At 40.4% G+C, this 26,835-nt stretch overlaps 1 protein-coding gene across 1 annotated transcript in view; it reads right to left on the reverse strand.

Moving 5' to 3' along the window:
- The window catches only part of ITPR2 (inositol 1,4,5-trisphosphate receptor type 2), a 538,352-nt gene that overhangs the window by 420,086 nt on the left and 91,431 nt on the right, over positions 1 to 26,835 (reverse strand). The window contains exons 3-5 of the mRNA XM_060113623.1: positions 5,829 to 5,944; positions 4,960 to 5,046; positions 2,814 to 2,972 (exon numbers count right to left, since the gene is read on the reverse strand). Of these exons, the coding sequence (XP_059969606.1) occupies positions 2,814 to 2,972; positions 4,960 to 5,046; positions 5,829 to 5,944 (362 nt within the window). The remainder of the gene's footprint in view (positions 1 to 2,813; positions 2,973 to 4,959; positions 5,047 to 5,828; positions 5,945 to 26,835) is intronic.

Genomic DNA, 26,835 nt, shown 5'->3' on the forward strand with positions numbered 1-26,835 from the left:
ATTGCAATAGAAATCAAAACACCAGGGATCGAGTCCACCTTCACTAGAATTCCAAGGGGTCTAGTTTTGCAAAACAGTAAAATCTACTTGCTATTTAAAAAGACTCTTTCCCTAAGGGTTGTTTTTTTTTCTTGATTGAAAGAACATCTGGCCTTTTCTCCCCTTTAAAATCTACCACCAACGTAAAGAACTAAGGCCTTCTTAGATCAAAGTTTTAAATGAAAAATTAACTACTCAATCATGGGAAGATAAATGAAAATGAAATATTTATGAACTCTGCTCAAGGCTGTCCCCAGTGACTTTCTAACTGAGCAATAGCAAGTGAGGACTTCTATACAGCTGAGGGATCCATGAATCTATTTTCCCCCAAAACTATCCACCCCGAAATTCTATAAGATAAATGACAAAGGTGTCCTTAAACGGTAGAAACAACTGATTTTTGAGGATACAAGCATTTTTCTCCCCAGACTATCATCAGCCTCATTCTTACATTTCATTTTGGTCACTGAACATCTTGTGGATACTTATAACCTAAATCGCAACTTAACTAATTGCTAAATAGTAAAATAGGAATTTTAAAGTCCTTTAAATCTTGCAATTTCCTCCTCTAAGTTTAATATGTTTTTAAAGAAAATCAACAGTAATTAAACCACTTGTTATGAAATAACAGTGTTTCCAATTGCCTTCAATAAAATACAGTAGGCTTGTATTTTAGAAAAATGCTACCTATTCCTAGCAAAGAAAATAACCATTACGATACAATTATTTACATGGCAAATACAGGACTGTGGATACGCTTAGGCTTTCACAGCAGCCTTAATCACACATAAAAGCTACACAGTGGCGAACAAAAACAGTGAGCTATTTCAGCAAAAAGCAGTGTGTAAGGTTGCTTTAGCCATGCTTTATAGAGCACATCTATATAAGGAGGATCTCTATATCGCACTGAACAATCACATTGTCCATTTAAACCAAGATGAAATGTTTGGGTGGTAGGTAGTTCCCCACCCCACAACCCAATACAACTAATTATTTGAAATAGTTCACTACATTCAACTCTCTTTGAGCCTGTAAAGGCGTTTGGGAGCAGGGAAAGGAATAGATAGAATGAAAAACTGGACAGAATGAATTAATAAAATCCACAGCTAATCTCAAGGCCCCAATTTATCCAATCATTTCATCACATTCCTTTAGAGCTTGAGTTCAGGTTTTATTTGTTTTGACGTTTTGTTTTGAAATCCACTGACCACCTGCCAACAGGGACCGTACTCAGTGGGAGTGAGACGGGGGGCGGCGCTGGAGAAGGGAAGGAGCATTACCAAACAGGGCATCCAAACACACAGGTTGTTCATAAACTGCATGACCAGTCCCTGAATAATCGAGAGTTGATTGTAATTAACTACCTACTGAAATTAAAATATATGTCATGCTCACAGCATACATCACTTGATGCCAAAAGGAAAAAAAAAAAGAGAACTTATTTTTAAGAAATCCAACACAAGATTTAAAGTGCATTACATTTCTGCATGCCATGCTTCTCCCAAACCTTACCTAAGGAGGATATCATCAGATAACTTATTAACCAAATTAAACCATGAAGCTTGCATCCTGTGGAATTGAATTTGGACTTCAAAATTCACTGGAAAAAAATTGATTCACTACAACAGAAGACATTTCTAAGACAAGAAACAGCCAACACATTTTAATGATTTTTTTTTTTTTTTTTTTTTGCGGTACGCGGGCCTCTCACTGTTGTGGCCTCTCCCATTGCGGAGCACAGGCTCCGGACGCGCAGGCTCAGCGGCCATGGCTCACGGGCCCAGCCGCTCCGCGGCATGTGGGATCCTCCCGGACCAGGTCACGAACCCGTGTCCCCTGCATCGGCAGGCAGACTCTCAACCACTGCGCCACCAGGGAAGCCCCAGTACATTTTAAAATGTCATCACAGTATTGATTGAGAGAACTGTGAGAATAATTACACTTTTATATTGCTTTGAATTTTTATGTTAATTTTTTTAATCTCAACTATTTTTCTTAATCACCTGACCCAATATCTGTAAAGTCGTCTATTTATGAAAGTTATTCTGTATTTGGTGTCAACCAGAATTTATTAAGCATCTTCCACGTGCCAGGGACTGTCACCTGCTACTTCATTTATTACACACAAAAATATCTAACTATTGATCCTGTTGAATCATTGCACATAATTTTATTTTCTCTGCTCTATAAAGTAGCAGGAAAATATTTTAGCAACTACTAAAATTCACATGCTACAACACGTTCACATTCCACAGCGTATTTAAGTACTGTCGTCAATGAGCTACTGCCAATCTATAGCTCCTTGTTCATTACACATCCATTAAGATGTACAGACGGCAAACACCTGGCTGCAGAGGCAGTAAATGACATATTGTCATGATTTGCTGTGTTGCTCTATTAATTCAAAGGAATAGACTCCATCTTCTGCAACACAGCTCTTTTTCCTTACAGCCATGCTCCCTCCTGAACAGGCCGAGAAGCAAACCCTGCCTCTCTCTCCCTGAAAAGTCTCAGCCAATATTAACGTTCTTAAATTCTTTCACACAAACTCTGGCTGGAAGATGTTTTTAAATTAATCTGATCTTTTTATGATTCCTGAGCACACTTTGTACTATAAATAAATGCTTTCAACCTATTAAAGAAATTAACATAAAGATAATATGTTGAACATTGAAAACTGTATCTGTTTTCTTTGCACTTTCTGGATTCTCTACTACTAAGAACTACAGTCTTTAAGAATGTGCTGCTTTTCTCTTAATCTTATAGTTACATACATTGTCACCCTCGCTTCTCAGCTTCCAGAAGGGATGAATATAAAACCAAGACCCTTCATTTCCTGCAGCATCCAAGGACACGCGCATGGCATTCTTCTCCAGTAAAGCCGGTAATCTCTTGTTGACAGTCAGATACTTGTTGCTTTTTATATGCAGTAGCTGTAGAAGAAAGATATGGATTACCGCCTTTATTCTTTGATCTCCTCTGCTAATTGCATTTATGTGTTTATACTTATATCATGTGCCCACATAACACGGCTCGGGATAGAGTTTAAACAAAGAAGTTCTTTCCAGACTCCACAGTCACCATCTTTCCAAGCCGACTTTCTTTGGGTTCCTCCTCACCTCCATCCCCAATTCTGTTTCATAACAAAGTGAGCACATAAGGAAAACAAGCCAGGGGACACTTCTGAATGATTTTCATCTACTGATAAATAATAGGATAAACCCAAGCTTTCCAAAGGAGACCAGGAGGTCCCCCCAAACTACATTCTTTCTCAATCCCTGCCTGGCCACAAAGACAGAACATACTAAAGAATAACCAAGGACCTGTAATAATGCACCAACCCACTTAGTATTATTAAGCACCCCTGCCTGCTGACAGCCCTCACCCCCTCGGGGAGGAGACAGTCTGCCCATCCTAAATAAACTCTGCCACTTCCGTAAGAGGACGCAATCCCACTCCTTCTCAGATGAGGGCAGAAGCACCACTGTTCGGGTTATTGGATTCCATGGGCAAAACCTTTCCAAGACATTACTGAGTAGGAAAACTAAAACACATAACCTTCCTATTATTACAATCATTTCAAAAGAGAATGGTCGTTTTAATATCCACAATATAAGAAGGAAGTTATCTCAGAAACCAGTGAAAACCCTCATGGGCCAACCCCTCTCCTTTTGGAATCCACCGTGTTAGAGAACGTGGCTCAGCCCCTAACTCACCACACAAAGATCTGCGCATCAGGTTCTTGACAAGAAACCTGAGCTCTGCTCACTGGCACTTAGTATGAATCTAAACTTGGTTAAGAGAAACTCTAGTTATGGAGGACTGCCCAAGGGACATGCAGCCACAGGTATCACACAGTCTATCACTAGATTAACTCATACGTCCAGGGAGCCGCAGACCCAGGGCTCTCCTCTTGTACCATCAGAGAACCGCTTTGCCAGTCCTGTGCTCTGGCACTTTGCCATTGGCCAATAGCAAAACATCAGGGGATGTTATTTTTTGAAACAGCTCTATGAAACACCTGTATGTAGTATTTACAGTAAGGAAGTTGTTAAGGCCATTGTTTACTATATTAAACAGTGTCCTCTTTATGAGAGCTCATTGGAGAAGCAGTTCCCTGGTCTTCTTCCTGGGAATGTTTGTGCTTCCAAACTTCTGACTTAGTTCTCTGTACGGACCTTCTATGTGAATGCTGTAATATTTTACACTGCCCTTATAGCTACTCAAGCAACAAAAAGGCTTCGAGCCAAAGTTTATCAGCCTTTACAACATGGATTTTATAAACATGCCTCACCTTTGGCTTCATTTTATTCATGCAATCATTATTTTCCCTTTGATCCAGTTGCCTTATTTATTTCTATTAATATTTTATCTTATGTGGAATGTATTTTTGAAAATGCCTTACATTCTTTTTGGAACAAGGTGGGGCATATATTAACAACTACCCAAGTAAAAAGCTAAAAGATCTAAGTGAAGCACAAGAAAGAAATGCTGCTGAGATAAATCAGCGTGTATACTAATTGAAATGGAAGAGCTAATAATAACTCAAGGACAGTTCTCACCTAGAAGTACAATTTGAAAACTTTCCTCCCTACAAAATGAAAACATAAAGCTTCATTTGTTACAGGTTAGTCCCATTAATTCTGAAGGACTCTTTTATTACAGGCTTTCCCCATTTTCTTCCTTTTGATTTAATAATTTGTGCATACATCTGGATAAGCTCACTTCTTTATGTGTATGCACCAGATTTATTCATACAGAATGGTGTGCTGAATATTAACAGAAAATATCACACTGTATAATTCCCACCAAAGAACAAACCACTGTATCCCCCAATTTTAATGCAGGTTGGCATTCCTACCAAATGCAAATTAACCATAAAACATTCACCCCTTTAAGCAAAAGTAAATAGACACTTACTTGTATAACATTACTATATTTCACAGTTTCTCCCAACAGCTTCTTATTCTCTGATTCATTTTGTTTTTGTTCCAGTTCTGCAGCATGCTATAAATTGATTATTAAATATTTAGTGTGGAAGCATGGAAAACAGAGCACAATAATTGACAAAGGAATAAGGTTTATTTTAGGAACAAAGAATACAACCAAGACTAAAATAGGCGGGTTGCTTTACTCTTGGTGCTTCGGGAGAAGAGTGGCAATAATTAAATACATGATGATAATGTGTGATAAAAATCTCTCAGTTTAATGCTGAAATGTAGCCCAAAATATATTGAGATGCTTTTATGTTGGAAATTTCAGAAAAGTACTAGGCACTTTGGTCTTATAAAATTATTTTCAGAAGGAATATTGCTAGAGAAACCAAACATAGTAGGTAAATTTCAAAAGCCTCAAATTCAGTTGCAATTTGAAAGTAACAGGAATTTTAATGACACAAAATAAGTTCTATTAAATTTACACAGAGCCCAAATCATAAACAACAGACTTTCAATTTTTTCCAATAGTCTTTCAAAAAAATTAGGTACTATGTCAAGTAAAATATAACTGGATTTGGTATTCCTGCAGAGATTCTGGATTGGTTTTCAGTGTGATGTGAATATCTGAATTAGTCTGGTACACCTGAATAAACAGCAGAAATGCACTACCTACACTCCAGGAAATCAGTAGTCACACTCTGTAACTTAAAAGTCCTTTCCACTTTTAACGTGTTGCCACATCTATTCTGAATCTCAGTGCATTGAGTGAAATCATTAAGCTACAGAATAGATCTTTTGTTATTGCTGTACTTGTTCTAGCCTAAACCAGACAGATGGAAGGCTGGTCCTTACCTGTAATTTCTTCAGCAAGGCTGCCTCTGTGTGGTTCCCTTGTTTAGCTTGCTTGGCTTTCCAATATTGTTTCTGAGCAGAATATCGGTTCATAGGGCACACCTTAAAGAGGCAGTCTATGACAAACCAACAAACAAAAACACTGTAACTAAGGAAACTAGCATTTCTAAGATTTCCCTTATAGCCTAGCATTGGAATCTCGGAATCCCTGAGTATAAATAACATTTAAACATCATCTAGCCCATACTCCAGTCAACTGTTAAATTACCCCTATAACATCCTTTTTAAATAATCATTTAGCCTGTTAAAGTACCACTTTTTTCATTAATTTATAGGAAATCATAGCTAGCGTGATTTATAAAGAAATCAAACCAATGTAATCATTATAAAGCACTTCTTAATTATAATAAGGCGCCTGGACTTAGAAAGTCAATAGGATGAGATTAGTGTCTTTCACTGCCTTATCTGACCTTGCACAATTAATTACTTATTCATGGTATGTATCTTTGACAGCCAAAGTGATGGAAGAAGTAGAAACAATCACAGTAATCAAGCAGTCGCATTTCAGTCATCTATTCCCCAAGTTTCCACATACCTGGGGTGAACATGGTGTGGACATGTGAGACGCAGTATGTTATAAGGGAAAAACAAAGCAAAACAAAAAAAACAAAAAACTAAGCCAAGATTATAGTCCTAACTCTACTACTAAATATCAAGTTAGGAAATCACAGTGGAATAATATAGTTAATGATATCTCTAAGTCAAAAAACAAATTTTTTTTCTGTTTAATGAGGAAAATGAAAGTTTGACTAAACAAAGGCCTTCATATGCTAATGTTTCTGTACATTTGTGGAATGGATAACACACAATCTAGAATAAAGGTCAATTCCAAATATTCTATAATAAAGGAGTATTGACATAGAAGATCTAAACATTATTTTCATTTTTCTCACAAAAAATTGTAAGAATTCTATGTAACAAATTTACCTTGTTTTGATTGATGTGTTAATATTTATAATCATTCTCATTTTTCAAGCATGTTTCACAAAAATAAAATTCAGTCAGTTCAAACATACATTTTAGCCACATTCTTGACTATATTATATGTGCACTCATTCTATTATTCTCTTTAAAATTAATTATAAAATTAAATGAGACGATCTCTTTTCATATCTCACTTTTTTATGGTTCTAATGGCACACATGACCAAGAAATATGACCATAAATTTTTTAAGGAATTTTTCAAATTCAGAAGAAATAATTACTTTTTTCCTATAGCTTGTAATTATAAACACAAGTTCTATTGATTACCTCCCACCTACACATACAAAGGTATAGAAAACATTATTAACTTCTGGTCTAAAAGTTACTTATGTGGATGAGTAAAGATTTTATAACCAACAGAAAACAGACACCTTCTAACTGCTGAAAGTTGGTTGAGAGACTGTTAGAATTACAGTAGGTTACAGGAATCATCACTTAGCACAACGGTGTGAAAACCAAATAACTAGACCTGAAAACTGTTTTTCTTGACAACATATTTAATTAGCCCTAGAAAATATTTCGTATATATTAGTATCTACAAAGATAATACACAATTTTTTCAAGCACACATATAGAAGTTGTTTATAGATAGCTCCAAAAGAGTACTCCCAATTTAACACAGCAGGCTATTTTGACTGTCCTATATCAGGCAAGTCGCCAAACTCTACATTGTTTAGTGCAGCAAAAACACAAGTCCATATTCAAGTAGAACTGAACTCCATAATCTGCAGTCTCTACTTCTAACTTCCTTTAACTATGAAAAGAGAAAAAAAAATGTGTTCTTCTCCATTACTTCAAATTCCTAATTAAGTTCATTAGGAAATGGTCTTTTTTTTTTTTTGGCTGCGTTGGGTCCTCGTTGCTGCACGTGGCTTTCTCTAGTTGTGGCGAGCAGGGGCTACTCTTTGTTGAGGTGCCTGGTCTTCTCATTGCGGTGACTTCTCTTGCTGCAGAGCACAGGCTCTAGGCGAGCGGGCTTCAGTAGTTGTGGCGCGGGTTCAGTAGCTGTGGCTCGCCAGCTCTAGAGCACAGGCTCAGTAGTTGTGGTGCATGGGCTTAGAAGCTCCGCGGCATGTGGGATCTTCCCAGACCAGGGCTCGAATCCGTGTCCCCTGCACTGGCAGGCAGATTCTTAACCACTGCGCCACCAGGGAAGCCCAGGAAATGGTCTTTTGACAAAGAAAATATTTGTCCTAAATTCTAGACCAACCAGTAGCACTCCTAACTAGTGGTATCCTTAGGTAACTAGGAAAGAAACTGGGTGTCGTGATCCTCATCATCATAGCTAAAGTGATTGTGAAGCGAAGTTAAGCATCCAGCCAACTAAGGTTTACTGCTTAGGTTGTGCCTCTGGGTGCTGTAAGGCTCAGACCCTATCCTTAGAAGCTCTCAGTCTAGCGGGTGAAACAGGCTGAAGTTTTTCAGTGGGGCTCTGGAGAAAGTGCTGTGTGGTTCAGAGATGAATGTGACCTTTCGCATTCTTTAGGGGAGGCCAGAAAAGTCTTCCAAAAAAGAAGGCACAAGTCAAGAGTTAAAGAACCCATACTAATTCAGCACATTCGCGAGAGGGTTCAAATGCTCAGAGGGGAGGGGCGTCCCAACAAGAGCCCATGGCCGGTACAAGGGCAGTGAAGGAGAATGCCCAGGGACCTGCCAACCGTGCCGGAAAACGACAGCCCCGGCTGCGAAATGAAATCGGTGAGGCTGGCCGAAATCAGCCTCTGCAGAGTGCCATATTCCTGGTTAGAAGTATGCACTTTATCCCAGGGAAAACGCCCAACTCTTATACAGGGTTTTCAGCTCTTACAGCACGTGAAGGATGATGTGAACACGAGGCAAGAAACCCAGCACAAAAGTCAACTGCCAGCGTGATGAGAGACAGGGAGGATCTGAATCTGGGCGTATGGGAGTTCTAGGGGAGCTGCAGATTTAAAAAGAAAGCAGCAGAACCAACAGGCTTGGTCTTATCTCTTAGTGTGGGGTGGGGAAGGGAGAGGGAGAAAAAGAGTGAGGATGGCCAAACAGGCTTCCATCCACTCCGTCTGAGACACTAAGGCTTAGATTTCCACAGCCCTTTCCATTTTCAGGGCCTCAGCTGTATGGTTCTCCTCAGCAACATTCCCCAGGAGGCATCTCATTTTGTAAATAACCGATCTGCTTCTGCGTGGCAACTAATAGCACAGGACTATTTTGGTTGACAGGAGGGAACCTAGGGCATGCAGATGTCTGTAAAAATGCTTGTGGTGGTGATTGTGACGGGTGTGTGTGTGTGTGTGCATGCGTGAGTGTGTGTGTGTGTAATTCTCTCTCTGCCTCCTTTGGAAAACATTTTTTAAAAATCTACTGGTCGGGGCTTCCCTGGTGGTGCAGTGATTGAGAATCTGCCTGCCAATGCAGGGGATACGGGTTCGAGCCCTGGTCTGGGAAGATCCCACGTGCCGTGGAGCAACTGGGCCCGTGAGCCACAACTACTGAGCCTGCACGTCTGGAGCCTGTGCTCCGCAACAAGAGAGGCCGCGACAGTGAGAGGCCCACGCACCACGATGAAGAGTGGCCCCCGCTTGCCACAACTAGAGAAAGCCCTCGCACAGAAAGGAAGACCCAATACAGTCAAAAATAAATAAATAAATTTTTTTAAAAAATCTTAAAAAAAAAAAATCTACTGGTCTTGGACTAGTCATGTATTTTGTCTGATTCTAAATTTACTACATAATAAATGCATTAATAATACCTGCCACGCCTAATTCATAGGGCTGCTGAGATGGGCAAAAAAGAGAATTTGTGAAACTACTCTGTAAACTAGAAAGGCCTATTATAAATGTTAAATGTAAGGTATTATTATCAGTATTGTTTCATTCATTCAGCAATAGCTTCACTGAGAGGTGACTAAACCCTTACCGAGCTCTCAGCAAAGAGCTTCAATAAGTAGAGTTCAGGCTTCCCTGGTAGCACAGTGGTTGAGAGTCCGCCTGCCGATGCAGGGGACACGAGTTCGTGCCCCGGTCCGGGAAGATCCCACATGCCGCGGAGCGGCTGGGCCCGTGAGCCATGGCCGCTGAGCCTGCACGTCCGGAGCCTGTGCTCCGCAACGGGAGAGGCCACAGCAGTGAGAGGCCCGCGTACCGCAAAAAAAATAAATAAATAAGTAGAGTTCTTGGATTAAACCCAAACATAACCCAAAAGTGCCCAATTCATGACAAGGCGTTCGCCCCTTTGTTTTAAGATACCACGATTTTTTTTATACAGTTCTTGAATTCCCTTGAAACAGCATGGCAGGGAGCAGAGGGTGAAATCTCCATTACCTTGTAATATCTTTTAAAATACGCAGAAGCAATCTCTAGCACCAGCATGGATGCAGCCTTTGACAAAAAGCCTGTGTTTCTCTGGCATGCAGGAATCCAGAGCTATTCACCCTCCTCACCCCTGCTTCTAGAACTAGTTCTCTAGAATTCCTTAGTCTGCTCATTCTCTAAAGTGAGAGATGTATATACTGCTAGGAAAAAAGGTCTTGGGGGGTTTTCTAATTAGAAACCTGCTCAGTGTCATTTATTAACTAGGTAACAACCATCTTTTCAGCATTTCAAGACTCAAAGAATAATAAAAAAGGAAAGATTTGCTTCATAGAGCAAACACCAAAAGCACAAAGAGAAGGAAGTAATTTCAGTTAAATTTCTTAAAAGCTTAACCTTAAGAACCTAAGGCCAGCAATTTCACAGAATTACATAACTTTAGGAAATGTTAGAAATTCAACAAAATGGACTATGTTCACTCAGGCAATATGCTAAAAACAATGTCTCAGAATTAGAACTGTTTTTTTACAACCGTGGAAGGAAATCAAGCCTCCCAGAAGTGTTCATGTTAAACTAAAAGATCTGCTGGCATCTTTAACCTGTGAATAAATGCTAGTGGAGGGAAGAAATATGAAAGCCATTCAAATGGTGTGGAGCACATAATCCATGGTATATAACGCTGTAAATCAAAGAACTGACCTTCTCACGTGATTCCATGTACATCTGGAAAGAACCCAGTCTAAACCTCCACTCACAATACCTCACTAAATAGTTCTGAAATGTTTTGCTTTGTATGTATACAAGTACTTCCTAAAATATTTGTATCTAAGGCAGCTTCTGCACCCCAGAAATTGTCTATAGGACTCCATTCTGGGCTATTATATAGGACGTTCAAGTTATGTAGCTGCCAGCAATTTCCTTTGGTAATGGTGGAAAGAAAACTTTGTTTCATTTCTCCTCCTTCCAAAAGATGCTGTAAGATTTTTTTTTTAATTTTTTGATGTGGACTATTTTTAAAGTCTTTATTTAACTTGTTACACTATTGCTTCTGTTTCTATGTTTTTGGTTTTTTGGACCCAAGGCATGTGGGACCTTAGCTCCCTGACCAGGGATCGAACCTGCACCCCTGCTTTGGAAGGCAAAGTCTTAACTACTGGACTGCTAGGGAATTCCCCAGATGTTGTACGATTTATATCAGGCAAGACATAATTAAACCATCAGCAAATGCCTGTCACAAAGCAGGCATTCAACAAATGGCTCTTTCATGGTAGCTTGTAAAATTACCTCATACTGATTACAGGGAACATGGTTGCCAAGGGCTTTATCATCTCCACATGGAGAAAGGTGAGGAGGGAGGAGCTTTCCTTTTTCTCTTTTTCATATAAACAGGATGGAGCAGAATTCCATGAAGACAACAGAACCTTCCGAACGATAAACTGGAAAGTGGTAACAAAACTCTCCCTGTTGTTGTCTCCTGAGAGACAACAAAACTCTTGTCTCCCAGGCAGACAAGGGGCCACTGGACACCAGCAATTAGAATTCAGAGTTGGTCAGGGGAGAGGTACACATTCATTAGCCAAAAATATAACTGTAGCTCTCTTTTTGTTTTTGTTTCTCTAAGAAATGCATCCTGAAATACAGTGTGTGTATAGAACTCTTTATGTTTACAGTGTGTTTTTAAAAGGAGTCTGTTTTGTTTACACATGGAAATTTCAAACCAAACATCTACTCCTTTGGTCAGAGTCAAAAGCAAGTACAGAGAGGGTATGTAAGAGGGAAAGTGTCCTCTAGAATGTTACAAAGGCCAAAGAAAATGTATTGCAGTTGTTAGCAAACATTAAAATTTATCACAATATATGGCTGGACGACCATGAATTATTAGAGGATAACTTCCTCTAGGCAAAAGTCAGCTATTTTACTAGTCAAGAGGGAGAGAAATTGCCTTTTGTAATTACAGGCTTGTAGACTACGAAGATGTTAAAACTCGAAGGGGCCCGAGATAAAATCCAACCTTTCCCTTCTCTGAGATAAAGAAGCAAAACCTCAGAGTGAGTTAGTTACCTTAGTCATTCACAACAGACTCTCTAGATTAAAATAATTTATAAATATGAACAAGTTCAACCACACATAGGATGCTTAAAAGCCCTGACAAGTGACTGTCTGGCCGCTTGGTGGCAGGGATGTTAATACCATACTTTGTAAGGACCTACTGTATAGCACAGGGAACTCTACTCAATGCTCTTTACTGGCTTATATGGGAAAAGAATCTTAAGAAGAGTGGATATATGTATATGTATAACTCCTTCACCTTGCTGTACACCTGAAGCTAACACAGATTGTAAATCAACTATACTCCAAAAAAAAATTTTTAAGTACAAATAAAAAAAAATTTTTAAGTACCATACTTGGTTTGCTCATTACAGATTACTGCCATGGAGTACTTAGTGAACTATAAAGAGTACTACATATTGATAATTAAGATCACTTGATCCTCACAACACCCTTGAGATTTAGCCAGGATTATTTTCTCCATATTCCAGAGAAGGAAACTGAGACTGTTCTTAAGTCCACACAGTTGGTAAGGAAATGAGCTGGAATTTGAACTGAGATCCTCTGATATATATCTTTATCTATCTACATCCATAGATACATAAATATCTGATATCTAGATAGACAGATAGATAGATATAAAAGAGTTGTAATACTTCAAAAGAAACATTTATGTTTTCTCATGGGAAATATGCCACATGTGCATATACAATTCATGGTAAGATATCAATAGGAATGTTATAAAATCTTAGTCTTAAAAACATTAATTATCTGATTCCTAGATTAATGGCTAAATAAACAGAAACAAATGAAACTTTATATTTTGCTTCCTTTGAAGTGAGGCAGAAAAACAAAATTCAAATGCACCAATGCTAATTTTCATTCTTGTGAAGTTTTAAATTTTAGCATTAAGCAAACCATTACATTAGACATAAGTAGAATTCGCTATCAGAACATCATAATGTATAATTTTTCAACTAATTTTCCCATCCTCAAATTATCATATTAACAGTGATAATCAAAAAAAAGTGTAATAAGCAAACTGATTCCAAAATCAAAATACAAGTCTCCAAATCCCATTACACAAATATGAAGTCTGAAAGAAAAGAAATACAAGTAAATTTATATATACATAAATGTGTGTGTCTATACATATAGACACATGCATACACAATACTTACATATATAATATATTTTATATATGTTTACTTGTATTTTCATTTATAAGTATATAATACACTGCTATAGTGTCTCCTACATATCAGGGGTGGTCACATTCCCTCACTTAATTCTTCTAAAATCCCTCTGAGGTAAGTAACCATTAGCTTGATAAATGAAGAAAGAAAAACTCTAAACGTTTTAAAGATCTATCCTAAAGTCTCAAAACTAGTTTTAAGACTTAATCCAGATCAATCTCTGTCCAAAGCCCATCTTCGTAATTTCATGGAAGACACTCCATATTTATGAAATTAAAACATAAAAAAATACATGTACTTCACATCCATTAGGACAGTTAATTTTTTTTAAAGAAGCAGAAAATAAGAAGAGTTGGAGTGAACGTGGAGAAACTGGAACCCTTGTGCATTGCTGGTGGGGATATAAAATGATGCAGCTGCTATGAAAAACAGTATGACAACTGCTCAAAAAATAAGGTTTGATCATAAGATTACCATACGATCCAGCAATTCCACTGCTGAGTATACAACAGAATTGAAAGTTGAGTCTCTAATGTTCATAGCAGCATTATTCACAATAGACAAAAAGTAGAAGCAATACAAATGTCCACCAAGACATGAATGGATGAACAAAACGTGGTATACATTTACAATGGAATATTATTCAGTCATAAAAAGAATAAAATTCTGATACATGCTTAAAAAGTGCATTTAGGTACATTCACTGAAATTAAAACACACAACATGATAGTCTAGCTTTCCCCGGTTTCATACTTCTAGAGACCTGAATTTCTCCTGTAAGGGTCCCAAAATGTATGAAAAAGAGACTATCCATGTATCTGTAACTATGACTTAATAGAAGTAACAAAGCAGCAAGCTAGAAACAGTGGGCAGGGAATTTTATGGCCTCAAGGCCTCCACTTGGAAAGTTCTAATTTTCGAATAGCTGAACAACTAAATTCTTAAGACAGGTAAATTAACTTTATAGAGATAGGCTTTTTAAACCAGTTTTAGCATTGCAATAATAACTCCTGGCCTAAATTTTTTTTAAGTCCAACACAGGATATTTTATGCTATGTTACAGTTATGTAATGGAGATTTATGTAATATTTAGACTGAAGAATTGCTCACTGTTCATTGTCTAGCTACTAAATTAATTGCTATTCTCATCTGGAAGAACCAAAACAAAATCAGTTTGTGCTAGGTCCTCTGTGAGCAGATATTTACCCATAAGAACAAAAGAAGATCATAAAGTCCTAATCATCATTATTACTGTAGATTTATGCCCAAGTGAGACTAGCTTTTTGTTGATTATTATAACCATAAAGCATCTATCTCTATAAATAATTTAGCAGTCAGTGGACAATAACTTTAGAGAAGTGTTTTAAAAACTGTAATTGTGAAAACCAGGTTTCAAGTCAATTTATTTGGTTCAATCAGCCATTTTTGAATGGAATGGAATGGAATGGAATGGTTTAGATTGGAATGGAATGGAGTGGAATAGAATTGAATGGAACAGGAAGGGAAGGGAAGAGAAATAGAGGACACTGCAATAGCAAGTAATCTTTTCAAGAAACTTGTTTCTGAGGGCCTACTGTAGAGCACAGGGAACTCTGCTCAATATTCTGTAATAACCTAAATGGGAAAAGAATTTGAAAAAGAATAGATACATGTATATGTATAACTGAATCACTTCACTGTACACTGAAACTAACACAACATTGTTAATCAACTATGCTCCAATATAAAATTAAAAAAATTTTTTAACTCTGAAAAAAAAAAAAGAAACTTGTTTCTGGGGTGTGTGTGTATGTGTGTGTACATGCTGGATTACAATGTGAAAGGTACAGTATTCCATACTGAGAGTTGCAATAAAAAGTGTTTGAGGACTTCCCTGGTGGCACAGTGGTTAGGAATCTGCCTGCTAATGCAGAGGACAGGGGTTCGAGCCCTGGTCCAGAAAGATCCCACATGCCATGGAGCAACGAAGCCTGTGCGCCACAACTACTGAGCCTGCTCTCTAGAGCCCACGAGCCACAACTACTGAGCCAGAGTTCCACAACTACTGAGCCCGTGTGCCACAACTACTGAAGCCCACGTGCCTAGGGCCCGTGCTCTGCAACAAGAGAAGCCCCCGCGATAAGAAGCCCCCCGCCCCACAATGAAGAGTAGCCCCCGCTCGCCGCAACTAGAGAAAGCCCGCGCACAGCAACGAAGACCCAACGCAGCCAAAAGTAAATAAATAAATAAATAATATATTTTTTTAAGTGTTTGAAGTCACTATTCTAGAGGGCTATACATGTATATAGGTTAGGGTTAAGGGAACCGAAATATTTTTAAAAAACAAATAAATATAAAGAGAAGAGAAGAGGAGAGGAGAGGGGGAGGGGGAGGGAGGAGAGGGAGCAAGGACGGGAAGGAGGGAAGAAAGGAATGGAAAGAGGGAGGGAGGAAGGAATCCTGTGGTCAAGAGGAGAGAAAACTGAGACAACCAAGGGACCTTTTTTTTGCTCTATAATTACTTTTGAAGTCCAGCTTTTACTTTGAAATAAAAACTATCCTTTTATTAACTGCCCCATCAAATTTTTATATAGCCAATTACAATGAAACAGGAAGATGCCCTTTTAAATATATCTTCCTCCTTTTCACCCCCACTCTAGTTGACCTCTACCTTTACTCCAGTACCTATCCATCAAATGGTATCTTTCATTAGTTAATATGTTTGCATGTAGCTCTACATTCACAACCTATTATCTGGTATATGGAAGACGTTCAGAATCTGCAGAGGAAACACCTGCCAAGTTGCCTGAGAAACAATCATTAGATTTCTGTTCTTTCTGCTCCGAAAGGTTTTAGTCTTTTTTGTATCCTGTTAAAATGCAAATACCTGAGAAGGGAACACACTAAGATCCTGGTTCTCAGTTTAAAACTGGAGATGGGTTGGTGCTGCAGATCTGGGGAAAGCACCTTTTACATTACCAACGCCTGGGAAGGATGAGATGAAAGGTGTGCATCAAATTTTCCGATGGCGCAGACTGAGGAGGAATAACTAATTTGACAGACAAAAATCTAGATTTTAAATAATCTCTACAGGACAAACATCAACACAATTAAACTTCAAACAAACATACAGTTCTGCATTTAAATTCAGAAAAATTCAACTGCTTCAGTATGTGATAGACTTGAATTCAACTTCATATAATTATAGTGACCATACAGCCCTGTGCACCCAGGACAATTCTGGTTTATGCCTGTTACCTGAGCCTAATTATTAATTGTGTCCTTTTTCACTCTCAAAAGTGTCCTGGGGCTTCCCTGGTGGCGCAGTGGTTGAGAGTCCGCCTGCCGATGCAGGGGACACGGGTTCGTGCCCCGGTCTGGGAAGATCCCACATGCCGTGGAGCGGCTGGGCCCGTGAGCCATGGCCGCTGAGCCTGCGCGTCCGGAGCCTGTGCTCCGCAAAGGGAGAGGCCACAACAGTGAGAGGCCCGCATACCGCAAAAAAAAAAAAAAAAAAAAAAGTGTCCTGGTTTAGATGATAAAGTATATGCTCACCCCAAATATAATAAATGAATACCATGATGTGGCAGCTGGAAAACTGATGGAGCCATTGTAGACTTACTCATGGAAGAATGGAGCCCCAACCAGAGAAGCAGGGACACATCCAGAACATTAGGCTCAATTATAGACACCTTGGGACTTCCCTGGCAGTCCAGTTGTTAAGACTGCGTGCTTCCAGTGCAGGGGGAGCAGGTTTGATCCCTGGTTGGGGAACTAAGATCCCACATGCCGTGTGGCCAAAAAAAAAAAAAAATTATAGATGTCTAGAATGTTGGGCTCAATTAGAGCTGCCACATTTTAAGTGGCATCCTGACAAAATAGACTGTATCCAAAGTTAGGCAAATGGGAAAGCAGGCATAATATAGAAATCATCTTGTTTGAAGAACAATGGTTGGAACTGGAAAACACTGCCCAACAGAGGAAAGAAACAGTAAGCGTAATCTTACTTTATAAAGCTGAAGGTCTACATGTAAAAAGGGGAAGACATTTTTTTCTATACTAATTCACTATCAATCAGTTCAATGTAAGGAAAATCTTGCCAGCAATTGGAAATGTCCAAAAAATACAAATTAATCACAGACAGGTGAACTTTTACAATAGTGTTCAGGCAGAGGCAGATGAGAAATGCTGTAGAAGGGATCTTGCATTGGGAAGATGGCCCCTTCCAAATACTACTTACTACCTTCTGTTTTATGATGGGAATTGTGGCAGAGATGATTGGCATGAAAGGGTAGAGTTCATGTCTAGTATTTACTGATAAAAAGCCCAGACGGCTCACCTGCCCCAGCTGTGTTTATCACATTGTGGATTGGTCTGGCATCTCACTATTACAGAGACCAGAAAATTGCAGCCTTGGATCTTATAAGTCTTCTACTATTAAATATCTGTCAGTCCTAGGTTAAAATACTCAAAGTTAAAGCACTACGTAAATATCCATTATTATTACTTCCAACTTTACATTCCAGATGAGCAAATACAGTTGTGTTTATTATATCTCGGAGTTTCAGAAGCATGATGCTTGTTGTGATATTTTGTCACTTAAGTTTTTTCATTTCATAAGATACTCCCAGATGAAAAGAAGATGAACAGAAAACTAAAGTTTAAAGAATGATAACCAAGAAATACCCTCTCCTCACAAAACACACACACACACACACACACACACACACACACACACACTCTAATAGCAGCTAACACTGAATGATCAAGCACTATGTACCAAGCACTATGATAAGAGCTCCACGTGGATTCTTTAATCTTCACAGAAAAATAAGAGGCAGGTCCTACTATCATTCCCATTTTACAGATGGTGAAACTGGAGGTTGAAGGTTAGGTTCTGTCCAGGGTCACAGAGTTAAACAAGTGGCAGAGCTGGGATTCAAACACACACCACTAACTTCAGGGTCTGTGGACTCTGAAGGTGGAAAGGACACACATAACCCCGCTATGTTGCATATTTGGAAGTAAGGGCAGTAGATATTGAAGCACTGGGAAGTGGCAGAAAGTAGGCTGGACATGAGCCTGCTTTTCAGAAGAAGGAAACTGAAAGACGGGGTGACAGAGCAGCGGCTGCAGAAAACAGGGCAGGGAAACCAAAGCATCAGGAGGCATTTTCTTCTCCCTGTATTTTTTTGTCGTCTCCTTTCATTTCTCCTTTTCCCTCCACAACTGTACATTTTTTTGTTGTCCTCTTCCTTCTCTTCCTAGGTTCTCTCTCATTCCATCTCTCTTTTCAGTTTTGTCTAGCTCTTTCTTTTTTCCTAATCATTTTCTTCCTTTCATTTTACTCTTTCCCCAATATTTCCTTTATCTCTTCTCTGAACTTTCTCTTTACTTTTCTTTTTTCTTTCTTTCTCTTCCTTACATGATTACAAAGTTGTGCTTAAGAGGTATTATTATTTTCCTTGGATAAGATTATATCTTTTGCATTTCAAATAAAATACAGATGAATTGGACATTTTCTTATCAAAACTCAACTTAAAATTAACTTGCAAAAGCAAAACATATATCTAACAAGGACTTGGATCAGAATATAGAAAGTACTTTTACAATGCAATAAAAGAACACATACAACCCCACAGATATGAACAGACACTTCACCAAAAAAAGATACATGGAAGGTCCGTAAGCACAGGAAAAGATGCTCAACATCACTGGTCATTAAGGAAATATAAATTAAAACCACAGTTACATACCACTACACACCCCCTAGAAAGGTTAAAATAAAAAAGAATGACAGGGGCTTCCCTGGTGGCGCAGTGGTTAGGAGTCCACCTGCCAATGTGGGGGACACAGGTTCGAGGCCTGGTCCGGGAGGATCCCACATGCCGCGGAGCGGCTAGGCCCATGAGCCATGGCCGCTGAGCCTGCGCGTCCAGACCCTGTGCTCCGCAACGGGAGAGGCCACAACAGTGAGAGGCCCACGTATGGCAAAAAAAAAAGAATGACAATATCACGGTGGTGAGGATGTGGAGCAACTGGAAGCCTCGTACATGGTACATACATACATGTATACATACCTCATTCATGGTACGAAGCAAATAGTTCAGCAACTTGAGAAACCGTTTTGGTAATTTCTTGAAAAGTTAAACATATACTGAATATATGATTCAGCAATCCCCATTCCTAGGGATTTACTCAAGAGAATTAAAACACACATCCACACAAAGCCTCGTACACAAATGTTCATATCAACATTATTCATAATAGCCACAAAAAAAGGGAAACAACCCAACTCCAAATGTGGTAGTATATCTATACAACGGAATACTACTGAGCCAAAAAAGAGGACTGAACTACTGATACACACAAGAGCATGAATAAATCTCAAAAACATATACTAAGTGAAAGAAGCCAGACACAAAAAACTACACACCATGTGATGCCACTTATATAAAATTCTAGAAAAGTCAAACCTAGAGCATCCACAAGAAAGTCAGTGATTCACCTGGCACCGGGCTGGGGACAAGGATTGACTGCAAAGGGGCAAGAAGAATTTTTTTGGGGCGGAGGGCGGGACGGTGACAGAAGTATGATTAGAGTGTTGGCTGCACAACTGTTACCAAAACTCATTGAACTGAGCACTTAAAATGGGTGAATGTGATTGTATGTAAGTTATTGTGCAACAAAACATCAATAGATTTGTAGACAGCCCTCAACTGCTTACTTTTCTAAGGATCAGTGGTATCCCATAAATATTCTTAAGATAAAAGATAAACCTTGGACTTCCCTGGGGGCGCAGTGGTTAAGTATCCACCTGCCAATGCAGGGGACACGGGTTCCATCCCTGGTCCGGGAAGATCCCACATGCCGCGGAGCAACTAAACCTGTGAGCCACAACTACTGAGCCCATGCACCACAATGACTGAAGCCTGTCCGCCCTAGGGCCCGTGTGCCACAACTACTGAACCCATGTGCCGCAACTACTGAAACCCGTGCACCTAGAGCCCATGTTCCACAATAAGAGAATCCACCACAGTGAGGAGCCCGTGCACCACAACCAAGAGTAGCCCCTGCTCGCCACAACTAGAGAAAGCCGCATGCAGCAATGAAGACCCAATGCAGCCAGAAAAACAAATTAATTAATTAATTAATTTAAAAAAATTTTTTTAAAGATAAACTTTGAGGACATAATAAGGACTTGTTTTTGTTGTTTGGGTTGTGGTTTGCTTGGTCTGGGAGGAAGAGTTAGACGGGGTGACTTGTCAGCTACATAACAGGCTCTAGCTGCCTGCCCTGCACCTGGAGGCTCTCACACATACTTGGCGATTGAGTGATAAGGCACACCCAGGGTTGCACCTGGGAGATCTGGTTAAACCTAGTGAGACACATTTTCCTAAACACGCCTCACAATAAAATTGAGGCCTATTCCAAACTTTAATTTTTTTTTTTTTTTTTTTGCGGTATGCGGGCCTCTCACTGTTGTGGCCTCCCCCGTTGCGGAGCACAGGCTCCGGACGCGCAGGCTCCGGACGCGCAGGCTCAGCGGCCATGGCTCACGGGCCCAGCCGCTCCGCGGCATATGGGATCCTCCCAGACCGGGGCACGAACCCGTATCCCCTGCATCGGCAGGCGGACTCTCAACCACTTGCGCCACCAGGGAGGCCCCCAAACTTTAATTTTAATTTGGAGGAAAGAACAGCCTGGAATACCTTGTCCCACCTGAAAGTGAGTGACACAGACTGAGTCACATCCAAAGGACTTGAAGAGGGATGAGGCTAGTTGTGAAGTTCTCGAATACTAGCAGAACTGAAAGAATGAGGACTTCACAACAAGCCTCATCCTTGAACAAGAATGAGGCTACCTGTGCATAAAGATTAATGACTAAATTGGATTAAAGTACATCAAATACGTTAAAGTCCATGAGTTCATAGTTACAAGAAAAATACTTATTAGTACTCTTTGGAGATCAGGGTACCAACTCTTTACTCTAAATACAAGGAAGTAAAGGAAACCAAGCATTAAAAAAGAAAGACAAGGAAAGAGGAAAGTAAAACAGCACATATACAGCATATACACAGAAGCGTGTCTGTGCTACCCTGCAAAGTGGAAGAAGCAAGCTGCACCACACTGCATACTGTGATCTCAGGGTTGTAAAAACAAACAAATCTACACCTTGTTTGATAAAAACTCCAGGAAGATAAACTATTAACCTTGAGGAATGGAAATGGGCACTGCAGAGGAGGGAAAATGATTTTCATTTTGTGCTTTTTATTACTTTTATAAAAATTTTAAGCCAATAATTTTTTTTAAACAAAAAATTTTCATTTTCCAAGAAAAAGATCTAACTTATTATGGACTACGTAATTGGCCACTTCATTTAGTCCAAACACGTTCTTTTCCATGGAACTCTGTGATTGAGTGGCACCCAATTACTCATCCATGAAGAAAATGTGAGACAGGAAACTGCCAGGCTGAGGAGGGGAAGGCTCCTGGTGAGGGAGGAAGCTGGAGGCGTGCACACCCCACTCGGAGGCCAGCTGCACCTGCGGCCAGGGCAACGCCTTCTCAGCCTGGGAGGGTCCAGTTCAACAGCAATGTATCCTTTTTAATCTCCAGTTAAGGAGCTGAACAGGAGTGGTGAAGGATACAATTAGAAAAGTTCTCAAATGCTAGCAGAACTGAAAGAATGAGGACTTCACAACAATAACAGTGACTTTGTAAATGCTAGTAATTCTTACCCCTTTTGCCAACGAGATCAGGGTCTCTGTATTAGCCAGTGTTATATCTGTGACTATATGGTCCTTCCTATGTGCACATCAGTTGACAATGACAGCTTGGAATAGAAGATCTTAAAGAGTAAGGGGAAGGCTGAAGAGGACTGATATTTTTAAGGCATTACAAAATTGAGAAGATTCTTTTTTTAATACTTCATTTTATTTCATTTCATTTCATTTTTTTGGCCATGCTGTGAGGCATACCGGATCTTAGTTCCCCAGCCAGGGATTGAACCCGTGCCCCCGGCAGTGGAAGGGTGAAGTCTTCACCACTGGACTGCCAGGGAATTCCCCAAAATTGAGATGATCCTTAACCTAGGAAACAAGAACACAACATCTGGATGGGATTCATGGAGGTCCACAAATCCCACAAAGGTGTAAGATAAATTGTGTGTGTGTGTGTGTACATTTTCTATGGGAGGGCCTATAGCTTTTATCAGATTCTAAGAGGGATCTAGGCCCCTCAAAACCCGTAGTGACCACTACTGTAAGGTAATGCACCATTATAAATCATCTTAGGCTCTCAAGCTGGTAACTGTACAAACACAGTGAGCCGTAGGCAGGTGTGAGCTAGGCTCTGTTTTGTTAATCAACAGGAGAAAAAGTATATAAGGAAGGAGAGGATTGCTACAAGATGCTTTTCAGAGAGACTAGACAGAAAAAAAGTCAGTCCTAAATGTGTGCCCAGGCAGGGAAGGACTCCTGCAGCAGGTCGGCAAGAAGCCAAGGGCATGCCCAGCACCAACGTGAATAAGCATGTTGGAACGATGCGGAAAGACAGATAAAGAAGGATGGCCTAGCAACATCACTTCTGTGTATTTACCCAGGAGAAGTGAGTGCTTTTTCCACCAAAAGACATATAAAGAATGTTCACAGCAGTATTATTCACCTAGCCTCAAACTGGAAACAACCCAAATGTCCATCAATCGGAGATAGATAAATTGTGGCATGTTCATAGAATAGAATCCTAAAAAGTAATGAAAAAGAATGAATTGCTGCAACATGCAACAACACAAATGAATTAATTACACAGACATAATGTTGATCAGAAGAAACCAGCCACACGAGGATGTGCTTTTCACTCTTAGGTCTATACTCAAGAGAATTGAAAACATGTGTCCCACACAAAAAACTGTACATGAATGTTTATAGCAACATTATTCATAACAGCCTAAAATTGGAAGCAACCCAAATTTCCATCAACTGAAGACAGATAAACAAAATATGGTGTATTCCTGCAATGGGATATTATTCAGGAGTAAAAAGGAATGATTTGCTGATTCATGATACAACATGAATAAACCTTGAAAATATTACACTAAGTGAAAGAAGCCAGTCACAAAAGGCCACATGTTATATGTTCCCATTTATATGAAATGTCCAGAATACACAAGTCCATAGGGACAGGAAGTAGATTCGTGGTTGCCAGGAGTAGAAGTGGGGGAGATGGGGGAGTGACTACTAATGGCTACATCTTTGGGGGATGTTGAAAAGTTCTGGAATTAGAGAGTGGTGATAGTTGCGCAAATTTGTAAATATACTAAATAACACTGAATTGTGCACTTTAAAATGTGAATTTTTATGGTATATACATTATATCTCAATTTGAAACTTAATTAAACTTAATTAAAAAATACTGTGTACGACATGGTTCCATTTACATAAAGCTCAAAAACAGACAAAACTACTCTATGGTGATGAGGGTAAAAATAGTGGTTACGTTAAACAGAGGAACTGATAAGGAGTAGGAAAGGGCACGAGGAAACCTATGCAGGCTGAAATAGTTTATATATCACTCTTTGATCTAGATGGTAGTTACATGAATAAACATATATATGTAGAAATTTATCAAACTTACACTTGATACACTTAGGCTTACACTGAACATTTATGTGTTTTATTGAATGTAAGGTAGTATTTCAGCAGATAACTTTTTGAAGAAACACAATCTTTTTGCAATCCATAACACTGTGGCTTGTAAATCCCACAGAATAGTATCCAGCACATAGTATGTGATAAGGGAAGCAATTTCACCTTTTCAGTTGTCTTGATTAAAAACCCTAGAGCCGGGCTTCCCTGGTGGCGCAGTGGTTGAGAGTCCGCCTGCCGATGCAGGGGGACATGGGTTCGTGCCCCGGTCCGGGAAGATCCCACATGCCGTGGTGTGGCTGGGCCCGTGAGCCACGGCCGCTGAGCCTGCCTGTCCAGAGCCTGTGCTCCGCAGCGGGAGAGGCCACAACAGGCCCGCGCACTGCGGAAAAAAAAAAAAACCCTAGAGCCAAAGGGCCAGCAGAGCTTCAAGATGGCGGAGGAGTAAGACGTGGAGATCACCCTCCTACCCACAAATACCTCAGATATACATCTACATGTTGAACAACTCCTACAGAACACCTACTGAATGCTGGCAGAAGACCTCAGACCTCCCAAAAGGCAAGAAACTCCCCACGTACCTGGGTAGGGCAAAAGAAAAAAGTAAAAACAGTGAAAAGAATAGGGACGGGACCTGCACCAGTGGGAGGGAGCCGTGAAGGAGGAAAGGTTTCCACACACTAGAAGCCCCTTCATGGGCGGAGACCGCGGGTGGCCGAGCGGGTAAGCTTTGGAGCCGCAGAAGGGAGCGCAGCAACAGGGTGCGGAGGGCAAAGCAGAGAGATTCCCGCACAGAGGATGGGTGCCTACCAGCACTCACTAGCCCCGAGAGGCTTGTCTGCTCACCCACCCGGGCGGGCGGGGCTGGGAGCTGAGGCTCGGGCTTCGGAGGTCGGATCCCAGGGAGAGGACTGGGGTTGGCTGAGTGAACACAGCCTGAAGGGGGCTAGTGCGCCACGGCTAGCCGGGAGGGAGTCCGGGAAAAAGTCTGGAGCTGCTGAAGAACAAGAGACCATTGTTTCCTGGTGTGCGATGAGAGGGGATTAAGAGCGCTGCTTAAAGGAGCTCCGGGGACGGGCGTGAGCCACAGCTAACAGTGCGGACCCCAGAGACGGGCATGAGACGCTAAGGCTGCTGCTGCAGCCACCAAGAAGCCTGTGTGCGAGCACAGGTCACTCTCCACACCTCCCCTCCCGGGAGCCTCTGCAGCCCGCCACTGCCAGGGTCCCAGGATCCAGGGACAACTTCCCCGGGAGAACGCACGCCACGTCTCAGGCTGGTGCAACGTCACGCCGGCCTCTGCCACCACAGGCTCATCCCTCACTCCGTACCCCTCCCTCACCCCGGCCTGAGTGAGCCAGAGCCCTCTAATCAGCTGCTCCTTTAACCCCGTCCTGTCAGGGAAGAACAGATGCCCTCAGGTGACCTACACGCAGAGGCGGGGCCACATCCAAAGCTGAACCCTGGGAGCTGTAAGAACAAAGAAGAGAAAAGGAAATCCCTCCCAGCAGCCTCAGGAGCAGCGGATTAAATCTCCACAGTCAACTTGATGTACCCTGAATCTGTGGAATACCTGAATAGACAATGAATCATCCCAAATTGAGGAGGTGGACTTTGGGAACAATGATATTTTTTTTTTCCCTTTTTCTCTTTTTGGAGTGTGTATGTGTATGCTTATGTGTGTGATTTTGTCTGTGTAGCTTTGCTTTTACCATTTGTCCTAGGGTTCGGTCTGTCCGTTTTTTGTTTTTTTTATTAGCATAGTTTTTATCACTTGTTATCATTGGTGGATTTGTTTTTGGGTTTGGTTGCTCTCTTCTTTCTTTCTTTCATTTCTTTATTTTTTTATTACTTAAAGAAACTTTTTAATAATTATTTTTTATTTTCAATTTTAATAACTTTTTTATTTTACTTTATTTTATTTTATGTTATTTTCCTCTTTCTTTCTTTCTTTTTTGTCTCCCCTTTATTCTGAGCTGTGTGGATGACGGGCTCTTGGTGCTCCAGCCAGATGTCAGGGCTATGCCTCTGAGGTGGGAGAGCCAAGTTCCGGACACTGGTCCACAACAGACCTCCCAGCTCCACGTAATATCAAACGGTGAAAATCTCTGAGAGATCTCCATCTCAAAGCCAAGACCCAGCTCCACTCAACGACCAGTAAGCTACAGTGCTGGACACCCTATGCCAAACAACTAACAAGACAGGAACACAGCAACATCCATTAGCAGAGAGGCTGCCTAAAATCATAATAAGACCACAGACACCCCAAAACACACCACCAGACGTGGACCTGCTCACCAGAAAGACAAGATCCAGCCTCATCCACCAGAACACAGGCACTAGTCCCCTACACCAGGAAGCCTGCACAACCCACTGAACCAACCTTAGCAACTGGGGACAGACACCAAAAACAACTGGAACTACGAACCTGCAGCCTGCGAAAAGGAGACCACAAACACAGTATGTTAAGCAAAATGAGAAGACAGAGAAACACTCAGCAGATGAAGGAGCAAGGCAAAAACCAACAGACCCAGCAAATGAAGAGGAAATACACAGTCTACCTGAAAAAGAATTCAGAATAATGATAGTAAAGATGATCCAAAATCTTGGAAATAGAATGGAGAAAATACAGGAGACATTTAACAAGGAACTAGAAGAACTAAAGAGCAAACAAAAAGTGATGAACAACACAGTAAATTAAATAAAAAATTCTCTGCAAGGGATCAATACCAGAATAACTAAGGCAGAAGAATGGATAAGTGATCTGGAAGATAAAATAGTGGAAATAACTACTGCAGAGCAG

This window comes from Mesoplodon densirostris, chromosome 11 (assembly GCF_025265405.1).
Source record: "Mesoplodon densirostris isolate mMesDen1 chromosome 11, mMesDen1 primary haplotype, whole genome shotgun sequence".
NCBI classification, from domain to species: Eukaryota; Metazoa; Chordata; class Mammalia; order Artiodactyla; family Ziphiidae; genus Mesoplodon; species Mesoplodon densirostris.